This window comes from Myotis nattereri, assembly GCF_964212035.1.
Source record: "Myotis nattereri genome assembly, chromosome: X".
Classification (NCBI taxonomy): Eukaryota; Metazoa; Chordata; class Mammalia; order Chiroptera; family Vespertilionidae; genus Myotis; species Myotis nattereri.
Genome location: NC_138078.1, coordinates 55,118,704 through 55,134,815, shown reverse-complemented (window position 1 = coordinate 55,134,815; position 16,112 = coordinate 55,118,704). Strand labels below are relative to the sequence as shown.

Sequence of the window (16,112 nt, the reverse complement as noted above, 5' to 3'; positions counted from 1 at the left end):
AGAAAATAATTTCTAAGAGGAAAGTTTATCATGATACAAGATTACCTCAAAAAAATAAGAAAAATATCAAATAAACAAACTAAGCTTAGACCTAAAGAAATTAGAAAAAGAACAAACAAATCCCAAAGTTATTAGAAGAAAGAAAATAATAAAAATTAGGTCATAAATAAATAAAATAGAGACTAAAAATAGGAAAAGATCAATGAAAATACGAATTGGTTCTTTGAAAAGATAAATGAAATTGATTTCTTTAAGTCAGACTTATCAATAAAAAAGAGAGAGGGTCCAAATAAATAAAATCAGAATTGAAAAAAAAGAATTTCAACAAATATTACAAAAATACAAATGATTATGAGAGAATACTACAAACAATTATAGGACAACAAATTGGATAACCTAAAATAAATAAATAAATTCTTAGAAACATACAATCTTCCAAGACTTAATCTATCTGGTGAAACAGAAAATCTGAACAGACTGATTACTAGTAACAAAATTGAGTCATCAATTTAGAAATGCCCCAAAACAAAAGTCCAGAAGCAGATAGCTTACAGATAATTCTACCATACATTTAAGGAAGAGTTAATGCTTACCTTCCTCAAATTGTTAAAAAAAAAATTGAAGAAAAAGAAAGGCTTTCAAACCCATTCTACAAACCAGCATTACCTTGATACCAAAACCAGACAAAGACACTTCAAAAAAAGAAAATTACAGGCCAATATCCCTTATGAACATAGATGAAAAAATTACCAATGCAATATTAGCAAACCAAATTCAATAATATATTAAAAGGATCTTATATCATAATCAAACGAGATTTAGTCCAGAGACACAAGGATTCAATAACTGCAAATCAGTTAACATAATACACATTAACAAAACAAAAAATAAAAATTATATGCATTTATTTGTGATAAAAGCTTCCAACAAAGTAGGTATAGAGAAAATATACCTCAAGATAATAAAGGCTATATATTACAAGCCGATTTCTAATGTTAACATAAAAACGTTCAAACCTGTAAAGAATTTTTGTAAGTTTATTTGAGCCAAACTGTCAACAAATGCCGGGAAGCAGAACCTTAAAGGGCTGAGATAATGCTCTGGAGAATGGCGGGTTACATCTTGATTTATACATTGCAATCAAAGGAAGGGACATAGGTGCATTACATGAAATCCATTGGTGATAGATTAGAGAGGCAGGAGAAAGCAAAGCGGGGAAACACTTGAGATTGGATAAAAAGTAAAATGAGCCGAAAACCAGTTTGGCTCAGTGGATAGAGCGTCAGCCTGCTGACTGAGGGGTCCCGGGTTCGATTCCGGTCAAGGGCATGTACCTGGGTTGCGGGCACATCCCCAGTGGGGGATGTGCAGGAAGCAGCTGATTGATGTTTCTCTTTCATCGATGTTTCTAACTCTCTATCTCTCTCCCTTCCTCTCTGTAAAAAATCAATAAAATATATTAAAAAAAAAAAAAGTAAAATGATAGACACATACTTAGTTGGTGTAGGAACAATTAACATGATAACAATGAAGGAATTTGTGGTATCTGTCCTGGCGCACAGGCACATTAGGTTGTGCCCCAAGCGGTCCAGAAAAAGGGAAGTTAAAGTTATCCAGACATTTCAAGGGTATCCTATATAATAAAAGCCTAATATGCTAAGTGTCCAGTCGTCCGGTGACCTTTCAACTGTTCAACCAATCAAAGTGTAATATGCTAATGATATACCAAGGCAACTCAACCGCTCGCTATGACGTGCACTGACCACCAGGGGGCAGATGCTCCAACTGGTAGGTTAGCTTGCTGCTGGGATCCGGCTGATTGGGACTGAGCAAGATGGGCCAGACACACCCTGGAGCCCTCTTTCGGTCCCTACCTGGCTGGCCAACCTCCCACGTCCCCCCCAAGCCAGCCGAATCTGATCAGCCTTAATCAAGACTGGACGAGTCGGGGCTGGACATGCCCTGGAGCCCTCCCCCAGTCTCTCTCCTGCCCTGATGGTGCACGGGTGGGGTCCCTTGGCCTGGCCTGTGCCCTCTCCCAATCCGGGACTCTTCGGGGGATGTCAGAGAGCCTGTTTCAGCCCAATCCCGCAGGCCACTCCCCTTGGGAAGGCATCAGACACAGAGCTTATGGCTGGGGCAGCATGAGCCTCTCCTGATCCGGGACTCATTGGGTGAGAACTCGAGGCAGGCGCAGTGGGGCCGGGATGAGCGGATGAGCGGATGAGCAGGAGCGGCAGTTAGGAGCTGCAGGCAGTGTTGAACTGTGGGTTTTGGCCTGATCCCTGCAGGCCACCCTGAGAGGCCCCACCTAAGCACAAATTTGTGCCCTGGGCCTCTAGTGTTATTATAGATGCAAAAAGAGAGATAGGCTCCTAAGGTAAAGGATGACCTTGTCAGTGAAGATACCAGCCTAGGATGTAACTACCCACCATAACTGCTTTCAGTTAAAGTTTAATTTCAAACCATCCTTTATGGTTACTTTGGGTCTCTGAGTTTGCAAAACTGCCATGCAGGCCTTCCTTGAGCTTGTCAGGTTAGCATGTGGCCCACTTCGTCCACACTAATATACGCAATGATGGAAACCTGAAAGCTTTTCCTCTGAAGTCAGAAACAAGATAAAGATGCCTACTCTCACCACTTTTTTAAAACTAAATTTTTTTATTGTTGACACTATTGCAGATGTCCCCTGTTTTCCCCCTCTGCCCATCTCCACCCACCCCACCCCACTTACCTTGGTCCTCACCACACTATTGTCTGTGTCCATGGGCTATGCATATATGTTCCTTAGCTAATCCCTTCACCTTCCTTTATCCAGTCCCCCTCAACCTCTTTCCCTTTGACATTTTTAAGCCTGTTCCATGTATCATTCCTCTGGTTCTATTTGTTCATCAGTTTATTTTGTTCATTAGATTCCACATATTAGTGGGATCATATGGTATTTGTCTTTCTCTGACTGGCTCATTTTGCTTAGCATAATAAATTCTAGGTTGATCCATGCGGTCCCAAAGTGTAAGAGTTCCTTCTTTTGCTATGCAGTTCTGATGGCCCACACTTTGGAACCACTGGCAAAGAAGGTCTTTAAAGGAATTTTGGTAGCTCAATTTGTGGCTGTTTTGGAGCATATATTATGTTTAATAAGATGGACACAAGACAAGATTTCAGGCAAACAATGAGCAAGAAATTTCATTCCATCTTGGAAATTTATTACAAATCCATTGAATATTCTGGAATGCATGGAATCAGAGAGCAAGATCAAGAAAAATAGTTGAAAAACAAAAATTAGAAATTTGGAAAAAAAGTTAGAAATTTGGTTCAAAGTATCAAGCAAGATTAAAATCCCAAAGTTGTCATGGACGAATTTTGGAATATTTAAGGCGAAATGTAAATTCTAATTTAGCCAGAGGTTTTATTCTTTGGTCTAACTGTGAAGAAATTTATGGAAGGTATGTTTATTATGTTACACTACTCAAAAAAAAAAAAAGAGTTCCTTCTTTTTTACAGCCAGGTAGTATTCCATGGTGTAAATATACCACAGCTTATTTATCCACTCATCTACTGATGGCACTTGGGCTGTTTCTAGATCTTAGCTATTGCAAATAATGCTGCTATGGACATAGGAATGCATATATTCTTTCTGATTGGTGTTTTGGGAATCTTAGGATAATACTCAGAAGTGAGATCATTGGGTCAAAATGCAGTTCCATATTTAATTTTTTGAGGAAACTCCATACTGTTTTCCACAGCACAGTGGCTGCACCAGTCTGCATTCCCACTAAAAGTGCACTAGGGTTCCCACTTCTTCATATCCTCTCCCGCTCTTGTTATTTGTTGATTTATTGATAGTAGCCACTCCGACAGGTGTAAGGTGATACCTTATTGTAGCTTTAATTTGCATCTCTCTGATAATTAGTGACCTTGAGCATCTTTTCATCTGTCTGTTTGCCATCTGTATGTCCTCTTTGGAGAAGTGTCTATTCAGATCCTCTGCCATTTTCTTTAAAAAAAAATATGTCTTTCAATCCTTACCTAAGGATATGTTTTTATTGATTTTAGAAAGAGAGGAAGGGAGAGGAAAAGAGAGATATATTGATATGAGAGAGAAACATTGATCAGCTGTCCCCGTATGCACCCTGACCTGGGATCAAACCCACAACCTGGGTACGTGCCCTGATCAGGAATTGAACCCACAACTTTTCAGTGTATAGGACAATGCTCCAACCAACGGAGCCTCACCAGCCAAGCTTTGCCCATTTTTAAATTGGATTGTTTGTCTTCCTGGTGTTTAGTTGTATAAGTTCTTTATAAATTTTGGAGATTATCTCCTTATAAAATGAATCAGTAGTGAATATATTCTTCCATATGGTGGGTTCCGTTTTCATTTTTCAGATGGTTTCTTTTGCTCCGAGGAAGCTTTTAACTTTGATGTTGTCCCATTTACTTATTTTTTCCTGTTTTTCCTTGCCCTCAGAGATGTATCAGCAAACATTTCTCTGACAGAGTTCTGAGATTATACTGCCTATCGTTTTCTTCTGGGATTTTTATGATTTCTTGACCTACTAGTACATTTAAGTAGTTTATATATTTTGAGTTTATTCTTGTGTATGGTGTAAGTTGGTGGTCTAATTTCACTGATTGAAATTTTAATGGGGATTGCAATAAATCTGTATATTGCTTTGGGTAATATGGACATTCCCATTCATGAACATGGAATATCTTACCATTTCATTGTGTCCTTTCTAATCTTTTAAATGAATGGTTTGTAGTTTTTAGTACATAAGTTTTTCACCACCTCTGTTATGTTTATTCCTAGGTATATTTTGTGTTGCTGCTGCAATTGCAAAAGAAGTTGTTTTTCTTTTTCATTTATTTTTCTAAAATTTTATTGTTAGTGTGGGGTGCGGCTACAATGTTTTGGCCAGGTTCAAGCCTCGGACTAATGAAAGGACAGGGTCCTCTGATTGCCACGTGCAAGTCCCAGCTGGAAGGGCAGGGCCCTCCCAGCACAGTTATAGCCAACAGCTATAGCTGTAAGCTTGAACCTATGGTCTGAACACGTGGCCCCACGTGCCTTGTGCTAGAGTTCAGGTGCATGTAGTGAAGTATGGTACCTAATTGCTTTGTTTAACAACGGTCAGGTTATTTTGATTTTCTGAATTGTATAAATCATCCCATTTGATTGAATGCCTTATTGATTGAATGACTATTCCATTGATTGTTATCATACTGGTCTTAGAGAGCACATTCTACTGTACCTGGGAAACAGGACAGCACAATTACCCAAAATTGTTTTAGTGGCCACAGGTGGTGCGTTCCAGCTGACTCAGTGGTCCCGAGACCAGGACAGCACAATTACTCTAAATTGTCCTGACAACTCAGTGGTCGGGAGACCCAAGGGCTCTAGATAATGTGTTTCTATCAACTCAGTGATCCGGAGACCCAAAACTGTAATTTAGATAACATGCCTAAGTTTATCCCAGGTTACCCAAGGACTCTAGATAATGTATTTCTGTCAATTCAGTGACCCCGAGACCCGAAACTGTAATTAACATGCTTAATTCTGCTTCTGTAATCTGCTTTTTTGGGAGCCAGGTGCCACATTCCAAACCCTGGGATGTAATCAATACCTTTGTGATTTTTGCCTATATAAGTCTGGTTTTGCCACCATCTTATGGCTATGAGATTTGGGAATGGCCCCTCATAGTCCCGGATTGCAATAAATGTGACTCTTTAATTCGACTTCTTGAGGCGTCCTTCTGTGATTCGCGGGGTACATTACAACAGTAGTTGAGTAGGGCTGAAACTCAAGAGAATGCTGTAAACAATGTGATCAGACCCCTACTTTGCCTCATGGCATCTGCTATAAAATAAAGACACGGCTTGTGGGCGCTGTAGTTGTCTCCTCATCAGGGAGGCAGCGTCCCACCGAGACCCAGCTTTCATTCTCTTGCCTGTCTTTTCTCAATCCTTTCACCCCCCCACTCAGGATCACCTTTGTCTGTAACAGATAGTATGTAAAAATGCAGTGGATTTTTGTACATTGTTTTTGTATCCTGCAACTTTACTATATTTATTTATTGCTTCTAATAGTTTTTTGGTGGAATTTTTAGGATTTTCAATAATAATAATCAATGTCATCTTCAAAAAGTGACTATTTTACTTCTTCATTCCCAATTTGGATGCCTTTTATTTCTTTCTCTTACCTGATTGCTCTGGCTAGGACTTCCAGTTCTATCTAAAATAGCATTGGTGAGAATAAACATCCTTTCCCTGTTCCTGATCTTAGAGGAAAAGGTTTCAGTTTTTCACCATTGAGTGTGACATTAACTTTGAGGGTTTGTCATATATGACCTTTATTATATTGAGTGTTTTAATCATAAACAGATGTTGTGTATTATCAAATGCTTTTCCTGCATCTATTGATAAGATAATACTTTCATCCTTTGTTTTGTTAATGCAGTGTACCACATTGATATATTTGTGTATGTGGAGCCATTCTAGTGCCCCTAGAATGAATCCCAATTAATTGTGACATATTGTTGTATTCCATCTGTTAGTATGCACTGTGACTGGGAATCAAATCCCCAACCTTTTGGTGTGCAGGATGATGGTACAACCAATTGCACCACTCGGCAAGGGCTGTTTTTTTTTTTTAATTTATTGATTGATTTTAAAAAGAGAGAGGAAGAGAGAGACGTGGATTTGTTGTTCCACTTATTTATGCATTCATTCATTGTTCCTTATATGTTCCTTGACCGGGGATCGAACCTGCAACATTGATGTATTGGGAATTATGCTGTAACCCACTAGGCTACCCAGCCAGGGCTCTGTCTCTTGTTTTTGTTTACTTTACACTTTCCCCCTATGATTCCCCCTTTTTAAGTTATCTTGCTTCTTTCTTCCAGTGTTCAGGTCCTTTAAATTTTTAAAAAGTATACAGGCAGTCCTCGGGTTACGTCGGACTCGACATACGTTGTTTCGTGGTTATGTTGCCATCTCCCATTTATTTATAAAAATTCCGTTATTTTGACATATGTACATATGTGCTTTATGTTTTTTATTATTTATTTACCACAAGTAAAGGTCAGGAATTGTTATCTTTTAAATTTTTTTTTACTGTTTCACTTCATTACTGCTGTGTATGTGCTCCATGTGAGTGACATAGGTGCTTATGTAGGTGGGTTCCGACTTATGGCGAAAATCAGGTTATACAGTGGGGCCTTGACTTATGAGTATCCCCACTAACGAGTTTTTTGAGATACCAGCTGTCTCTCGGATTTTTTGCATTGAGTTGATAGAGTAATTTGAGTTAACGAGCTCCTTAATGAGCTCCTTAACGACCTCGGTCTCAGAACGAATTAAACTCGTAAGTCAAGGCCCCACTGTATCGCGCCATAGGAACAGATCTCTGATGTAACCTGAGGACCTACTGTATTTTTATTGATTTCAGAGAGGAAGGGAGGAGACAGATAGAAACATCAATAATGAGAGAGAATCATTGATCAGCTGCCTCCTGCAAGTCCCACACTGGGGATCTCAAGCCCGCAACCTGGGCATGTGCCCTGACTGTGAATCAAACCGTGACTTCTTGGTTCATAGGTGGACACTCAACCACTGAATAACACCGGCCGGGCTAGGTTCCTATCTTTGATAACACTATTTCTTTCTTCCATCTTGTAGTATCACCTGTAGGCAGATGTGCTCACAGTGCAGCTTTGATGGGTGGGAGTGGGGTGAGCTGGGGTAGACTGGTTGGTACCTCTGTTTCTTGGCTTTCTTGTTAATGACAGATAGAATCTTGTAGTTTTCCAATTTGTGTCTCGACCTAACCCTTACATTAATCACAGGGTGTGCCTGATTGTTCTGGCTGCATATAGGGTTCATATGGGGACAGCTGATCAACGTTTCTCTCTCATATCAATATATCTCCTTTCCTCTCCCTTCCTCTCTCTCTAAAATCAATAAAAACATATCCTTGGATAAGGATTGAAAGACTTTTTTTTTAATGGGCAGAGGATCTAAATAGACACTTCTCCGAAGGGGACATATAGTTGTCGCTCAGGTTTGTAGATAATGTGATTTGCAACATGACACTGCCACAGATTCTTTTGGCGCCTGCTGCTGGCTCTGGGAGGGTAAGTGGAGGCGGACAGGCTCTGTGGCTTTGTTTCTCTGTCAGGAAAATTGATTGGCAGACGACTGTGGCTGCAGCTCCCTGCTTTATTTCTGTCCAAGTCCCTGGGCTCAGCTGCAGCTTGTTCTGCCCACTCAGGTAGGAATGCTCCCTGAATTTCTTTGCTTCTCTCATCTGAAGGCAGTGCCAGAGGTAATCTAATCCCTCCCCTTTCCAGACTGAGCCCCACAGTGAGCTCCAGGCTTCCTGTGTCTTGCACTATCTCAGCTCTTTTCCCTTTTCACGTTTCCAGCTAACTCCCACTTGCCCACCTTCAGATGTTTCAATGTGCGGATTTCACAGACATGTTTGTGCATTGAGCAGCGAATTCTTTATTGGTTTATTATAGCTGTTCAATATGGCAGGCGTGCTGGGGCTGTGGCCTCCTCTCCATGTCCGGCAAGGAGGGGGAGACTTGAACCGGTTCGTGCAAGTAGGAGGCGTTTTCAGGATTAAAGAATAATAAAAGACAGACATAAAATAGATTAAAAGCTTGGGCTGGGTGTGGTGCCTGCCCTCTGGAGGGACAGAGCATACAGAGAGAGCCAGCTCCGAAAGCTGATTTATTACACAGTGGGGCCTTGACTTAACGAGTGTCCCAACTAACGAGTTTTTCGAGATACCAGCTGTCTCTCGGCCGATTTTTGCTTTGAGTTGCGAGCTAAAATTCGGGTTACGAGCCAGCTTCAGATACCCCACCGCTAGTTGGTGCAGCGAACGTCACAGTGAATGCCACAACATCAGCCCAGCATCATATGTCTCACTCGTTCACTTTTTGATTTGACATACGAGTAATTTGAGTTACGAGCTCCATCACAGAACGAATTAAACTCATAAGTCAAGGTCCCACTGTATACTCGAATTACAGGAAGTTACATCACATCTGGGTGGGCCTTTGACATCATGAGATCCATCCCCTTAACACTGGGCGGGAGAGTCAGACTGAGTGGCTCCAGTCTTTGACTGGTCCTGCCCTCAGGAAGTGGCTCTACTGTCCCCCGAGTCCCAGCTGATGTAAATTAAGCCAAGTGTATTCTAATGGCCCTTAACAGTTCAAATTGTTGGAACTTCAAGGGGAGAGACCAAAGGGACCTCTCAGGCTGCCATTCCTCTGGTGTCACTCACGAATATTTCTTTCTGTTTTATTTTTGAGAACACTCATATAAGCACGTAACTGTTTAAGCCAATTTAATCGAGCTTTTTAAAAATTAACAATTCCAGGTCTAGCTGGTGTGATTCAGTTGGTTGGAGTGTCGTCTTATACACCAAAAGGTTGTGGTTTTGATTCCCATTCAGGGTACATACCCAGGTTTTGAGTTTGATCCCCAGTCAGGGCACATGAGGAAGGCAACTGATCAATCTCTCTCTCTCTCTCTCTCTCTCTCTCTCTCTCTCTCTCTCTCTCTCCTTTCCTGTCTCTAAAATCAATAAAAGAATTTTTAGATTAACAGTTCCATCCAGATATAGAAAATACCACAACACATAAATACACAGAGAGACACAGATCTTTTAGCCATGAAATGACACCATAAAGGAAAACTCACTAATGTAGAAAAGAACAGCTGAAATTAGTTAAATTTATCTGCTCAGATGGCTCAGATTTTTAAAAAATATATTTGGGAAGAAAACACTTAAGATACATATTTTTCCCCTGGTAAGGCAGTGTTGGAATCATAGAAGCAGTTTGTGCTTTCAAAAACACCCCGATCTCCCTTTTTTTTTTCTTTAGTCGTAGGAATTGGGGATGATAAAGGTAGGTGGGCTTGAACTGTTTCTAGAGCTGCATTTCCGGTTTCACAAAGATGTGCAAGATATGGACAACTGCTTTCAAAATTTGGGTTGAAACTTAATGGACATTAGTTGACCTACTAGTCTAACTACATAATCTTTAATTTGCTTTTTTTCCCCTCTGGGTGTATGCTCTTGCTATAGCTTAAGGAGGGGACTCAAAGTAGAAAAAAAAATCCCTATTAAGCTCTGACATTAGTTTCCAATTTGACCAAATTTCTGATAAAAAATTATTAAGTTATTTCACATATCTTATCAGGTTTCAGCTGGGAAAAACAATAAATATTTCTGGCATTATTAAACAATTTCATGGATTCATGAGGGATATAAGACCTTCTAGAGCAGTGGTTCTCAACCTTCCTAATGCCGCGACCCTTTAATACAGTTCCTCATGTTGTGGTGACCCCCAACCATAAAATTATTTTTGTTGCTACTTCATAACTGTAATTTTGCTACTGTTATGAATCGTAATGTAAATATCTGATATGCAGGATGTATATTCATTGTTCTAAATTGAACATAATTAAAGCATATTGATTAATCACAAAAACAATATGTAATTATATATTGTGAAATATTTATTTCTAATTACAAATAAATGAAATTTTGTCTTGAAGCATGGTGTAGCATGGGTAACAGTCTTAATATAACAACAGTAAACTACATTGCTACATTTTGCGACAGTACGCATAAAAAGCCAACGTCAGTTAGAAGGTTGAGATTGCTTCTTTCTCACCAGATCAGAAATTCTTGGGTCAGTCTTTGCAAGAGCACAACGAAGATCATCTTCCACAACAAGTCTACTTCTGTATTTAGACTTGATAACCAACAAGCTGGAAAACCCTGTTTCACAAAGATATGTTGTTGGAAATGCAAGAAGAAGGCGCAACACAGTCTCAGACAGAACAGGATATGACTGCAAACACTTGATCCAGAATTTCGTAACTGGCATTGTAGAGAAATCAGTTTTCGCTGCATCATTGTTAATAAGTTCAATGAACTCCTCTTGTGCTGTCTCAGGAACATCTTCAACTTTGATTGTGAATGGGCTTCTGGCAAGTGCAACTGGGGTGTCAGGTAGATTTGGAAAGTATGATGAAATTTCGTCTGCAAGCATGTGCAAGTGTTCTTTCACAGAAATTATCATTGTAATCCTTTTGTGTGGTTCAATGTCATGTTCCTCAAAGAAAGCAGATAAGGTAGGCAACATGTAAATTTTATTTTCATCCAATTTTTTTTGCCAAAGCTGAAGTTTCATTTGTGCCAGAAGCTGGTCCATCCTTGCTGCTTGACACAGTCGCTGCAGGGAAGAAACATCTGCACAGCATATGTTTCAAGGGACCTGGCTTATATGGCATACTGTTCTTAATATGTTTGCTCCCCTTCTTGGTGCTATGTGTTTTAACCAAGGTCACCTCTCTAAGAAAGGTTGTTTCCCCAGGTAGGGATTTTTCCCTGAAGTTAGGGAGGGAATAAAACCCCTTAACTAAGTGCCAGGCGGGTAGTTAATCACTTTAACTACGAACAATCACGCTTAAGCTACATAATCTTTATTCCCTGGAATGGAGATAAGAAACGCCCTAACCTTTGGAATAGAAATTGATAGAATTAAAATCAACTGGTATAGCTTCTTCTTTTCCGACGAAACACCAAATGGCGGATGATACCGGTACTGCGGGAGGGCCCGGAGGCCCCGGGGGCCCCAGAATAGGAGGTCGAGGGGGCTTCCATGGAGGATTTGGCAGCAGCATCCAGGGCCGGGGTCGTGGCCGGGGTCGGGGCCGCGGAGCTTGTGGAGGCAAGGCCGAGGGCAAGGAGTGGATCCCTGTCACCAAGCTGGGCTGCCTGGTCAAGGACATGAAAATCAAGTCCCTAGAGGAAATCTACCTGTTCTCCTTGCCTATCAAGGAATCGGAGATCATTGACTTTTTCTTGGGGACATCCCTCAAGGACGAAGTCTTGAAGATCATGCCTGTGCAAAAGCAGACACGTGCTGGCCAGAGGACCCGGTTCAAGGCATTTGTCGCCATTGGGGACTACAATGGACATGTCGGTCTGGGTGTGAAGTGCTCAAAGGAAGTAACCACTGCCATCCATGGAGCCATCATCCTGGCCAAGCTCTCTATTGTGGCCGTGCAGCGAGGCTACTGGGGAAACAAGATTGGCAAGCCCCACACTGTACCTTGCAAGGTGACTGGCCGCTGTGGCTCTGTACTGATGCGCCTCATCCCTGCCCCCAGGGGTACAGGCATTGTCTCAGCCCCTGTGCCTAAGAAGTTGCTGATGATGGCTGGTATTGACGACTGCTACACTTCGGCCAGGGGCTGCACTGCCACCCTGGGCAACTTCGCCAAGGCCACCTTTGATGCCATCTCTAAGACCTACAGCTATCTCACCCCAGATCTCTGGAAAGAGACTGTGTCCACCAAGTCTCCCTATCAGGAATTCACTGACCATCTTGTCAAGACCCACACCAGAGTTTCTGTGCAGAGGACCCAGGCTCCTGCTGTGGCCACCACATAATTTTATACAAGAAAAATAAAGTAAATTAAGCCTGAAAAAATAATTAAAAAAATAAAATAAAATAAACTGGTATAAATACAGATGTAACAAGATAATAAGAGACAGAACCTGGCTGGAGAACCTAGCAAGAGAACATGGCAAGAGAACCTGGACAGAACTTAGCTGGAGATCCTGGCTAGAGAACCTGGTTATGCTGATCAACTGAACACTGCTGCCTCCATGTCATTCCTTCTTTGCCAACTCCGTCCACACCTTTGGGAACCCCTGGACCTGCTGGGGCTAGACCCCAACACAATTGGAATGATCGGGTCTTTGCAGACAAATCGAGGCATGTTGCATTTGGTACTTGCAGTGATAAATTTAACTCATTCAAGATGGTAAAGATGTCAACCAAGTAAGCTATTTTCTGCAGTTCACTTTTATCGCTGAAAAGTGCTTTGAACTGCGGTCTTGCTTCCTGATTAAAAAACGTTTTGAGTTCATCATGAAGCTCAAAAACACATTTTAAAATTTTTCCTCTCGACAACCATCTCACTTCAGTGTGAAATAGCAGAGCATTGTTCAGCGCATCCAACTCGTTGCACAGTTGTGAAAACAGTCGACTGTTTAAAGTGCTCGCCTTTACAAAATTGACACAACTTATGACGCTTTTCATTACTTCTTGTAACTCTTGTGGCAGCGTCTTTGTTGCTAATATTTGACGATGAATCATACCGTGAGTTCCGACGACTTTTGGTGACTCATTCTGTACCAAAGGTTGAAATCCAGATCGACATCCTAGCATAGCTGGAGCACCATCTGTGCAAACACCACAAACCTTTTCCCAAGAGATCTTATGCTCTTTCAGAAATGAACCAACTGTGTCAAATACATCACGTGCAGTAGTTGTCGTTTAAAGAGGTTTGCAAAAAAGAAACTCATCTTTAAAGTCGTCATCGTTAATATACCTCACATAAACCAGTTACTGTGAACAGTTTGCAATGTCTGTAGATTCATCGAGCTGGATACTAAATATTGGAAGTGGAGCAGATTTAATTTCCTGGATTACCTGATCAAGAATATCAGCAGACATGTCATCTATTCTTCTGTGGAGTGTTGTTAGAGAAGGAAATTGCACTCAATTTCGTAGCAAATTAGTCTCTGATCATAACTCGAACAATGTCTTTGGCCACTGGCAACAGTAAATCCTCAGCAATGGGGTGAGGTTTCATAGCTCTCGCGATTCTGAGTGCCACCAAATATGAAGCTTCAATGGCTGCTATGTTTTGTTTGTGGTACTTGCCACCAGTGTCACGTCTGGCTTTCTTGAGTCCATTAGCTTTGCTTCTAAAATAGTTGGTATCCTTGTTGGCAAAGCTCGGCTGCTTGCTATCAAAATGGCGTTTTAGTTTGTTCGGCTTCATAGATTCGGCTGATAGAACTTCACAACAAATAACACATTGTGGTTTCTCAATTCCTGCTGTAATTATTGAGGTAAAACCATACTGTAAAAAATCCTCACTATATTTTCTTTTCTTAACATTCTTCTCTACACGATCCATTGTCGTGGGACGGTTTGCTAATGAAAATAATATATAACAATAGCTTTAATAATACAAAAGATAATACATGGCATAGTTCAGTCAATACAGTTCATTAAAGTTTCCTATGTTTTACCATTCTGTTTTGTTTTTTTACATACCTGTTACTATCACAAAGGGGCAGTATTCACATCAACCACAGCTGAATATAAAAAATGACTGATCAGCATCCAGATTAAGTTCCCATGGTACAGATATATATATATTTTTGCAGTAGTTGATGATTTTACAGTACATGATTTTACATTTATCCAGTAATTATAATTTCTGAAGTGTTGTTTTACCTCCAATACTGCTGCTTTCAACACAGTAGCTTCTTTCAACACAGCAGCTGCTTTCTACACAGTAGCTGCTCTCTACACATGTGTGACTGGTCCGCATAAGTACATTATGGCACCAACCCTGTCACATACACCTGTATTTGTATGGGGTGTATGTGATGGGGTTGGCATGATGATGTCATCATGCCGGGTACTCGTATGTGGGCGTATCTGTATGTGGGCAGACCTGCCTGGAGACGGGTAGAGGAGCGATGTCTCGGTTCCTAAGACCATCGAAAATATGTGTTTTCCAATGGTCTTAGGTGAGCCCTGTGAAAGGGTCCTTCGATCCCCAAAGGGGTCGCGACCCACAGGTTGAGAACCGCTATTCTAGCGTGTTTCCCTGTGAGAGAGAACTGACAGCCTTCATGAAGTGACCCACGTCCTGCATGGTTCAGGGTTCAGGCTCTGGATGAGGGGCCCCACGCAAATGACAGAGATGAGACAAGAAATAATAATTTGGAAATTGGAGGACGGGGGTGGGGGGGTGGGGGGGGGGCCATTCCCAAGAGGAAGGACTCCGCTTGTGCTCAGGCCTTGTCATCCTTTTATTCAGTTTGGGATACACCTATAGCCCTTAGGCAGGCAAGTTCCAGTAACAGGCAGACTATCTTATCAGTAAGGATTTACATGGCTATCTGGTGGGGAAGTTGCTACAGCTACTATTGTCTCAACTAAACAGTGGGTGCATAGCCTTGACCTTTACCAGGGCTTCAAGGGTCACCAGCATTCCAGGATCCTTGTCTACACCTCTCTGCTAGAGAAGACAATAGGCAGCTTCCCACACTTCATGTCCCAGTTCCCCAATAAGACGCAATGTCTATTTCTACAATACAATCAGGTAAAAGAGATGCAGTCAATTAAAGTTGTCATAACTTTTTTTCTAACATAAAGCCTGTTTAAGTGTTCCAATTTTTCTAATTGTATCAATCTTTACATTTTCATATTCTTTCATCTAATTGTAGATTGAGTCAGGTCTTCATCAAATGGATTTTTGTACCACAACTCAGGAATATGTTATGGAATTGACGCAAAAAAGGCAACAGTTAAGCACTCGGTGGTATCAGGAGAGACCTTTAATCCAGCAGCACTGCTGGCTCAGGGGATACAAAGATCCAAAGCCTGAACAAGTGATAGTGAGATTGCCCCATATATATATATTCCTAGGTTTCTTTGTTTTCTATGTTTCCTAACTACCAGGTTTTTGTGGTGGGCTTCACAGCCCCTCCTGAGTCAGTTAGAATGGGGAAGTTAGATTGTATCTAAATGCCTGCTCTGGGTAGTGCCTCTAGCTAAGCTGTTACATTCTTTGTTTATGGCCCTTTGTAAATTGGGAGTAATTAGAAAAATAGGTCTTGCAAGACCAGAGTGTTAAGAAAGGGCAGTGACTTAATCATAGGCTACCAAGAATATACACTAGGATACTGATTAACAAACAGAGTCAGGTTGCTAGTCTTTCTATATCCTTTCTCATCCCACCCCTCTCCACCCTTGATCCTCAAGCTAACCTTAAGGCTTGGGGATAATAGAAGACTCAGAAATTGGGGTATGGACGACTACCGCTCTAACTGCTTCTGGCTGAAGGGGGTCGTTGAGATAAAGGGGGTTCAGCATGCCGAGTCTTCATCATCTTTCCCAAGAGGATCATAGTAGTGCAGGGTCCTGGCTTGTAGTACCATTTGGAACTTAAAGGATTCTAAAGGAGAAGAGACAAACTATGTCAGCACA

General features: G+C 41.2%; 1 protein-coding gene across 1 annotated transcript; it reads left to right on the top strand.

Moving 5' to 3' along the window:
• Positions 1 to 11,614: 11,614 nt before the first annotated feature.
• Positions 11,615 to 12,484, top strand: LOC308536190 (small ribosomal subunit protein uS5-like; the record flags this gene model as incomplete). The annotated part of the gene is made up of 1 exon (XM_081115273.1): positions 11,615 to 12,484. The coding sequence occupies one exon, from the start codon at positions 11,615 to 11,617 to the stop codon at positions 12,482 to 12,484; it is 870 nt and encodes a 289-aa protein (XP_080971399.1).
• Between the last annotated feature and the right edge of the window lie 3,628 nt (positions 12,485 to 16,112).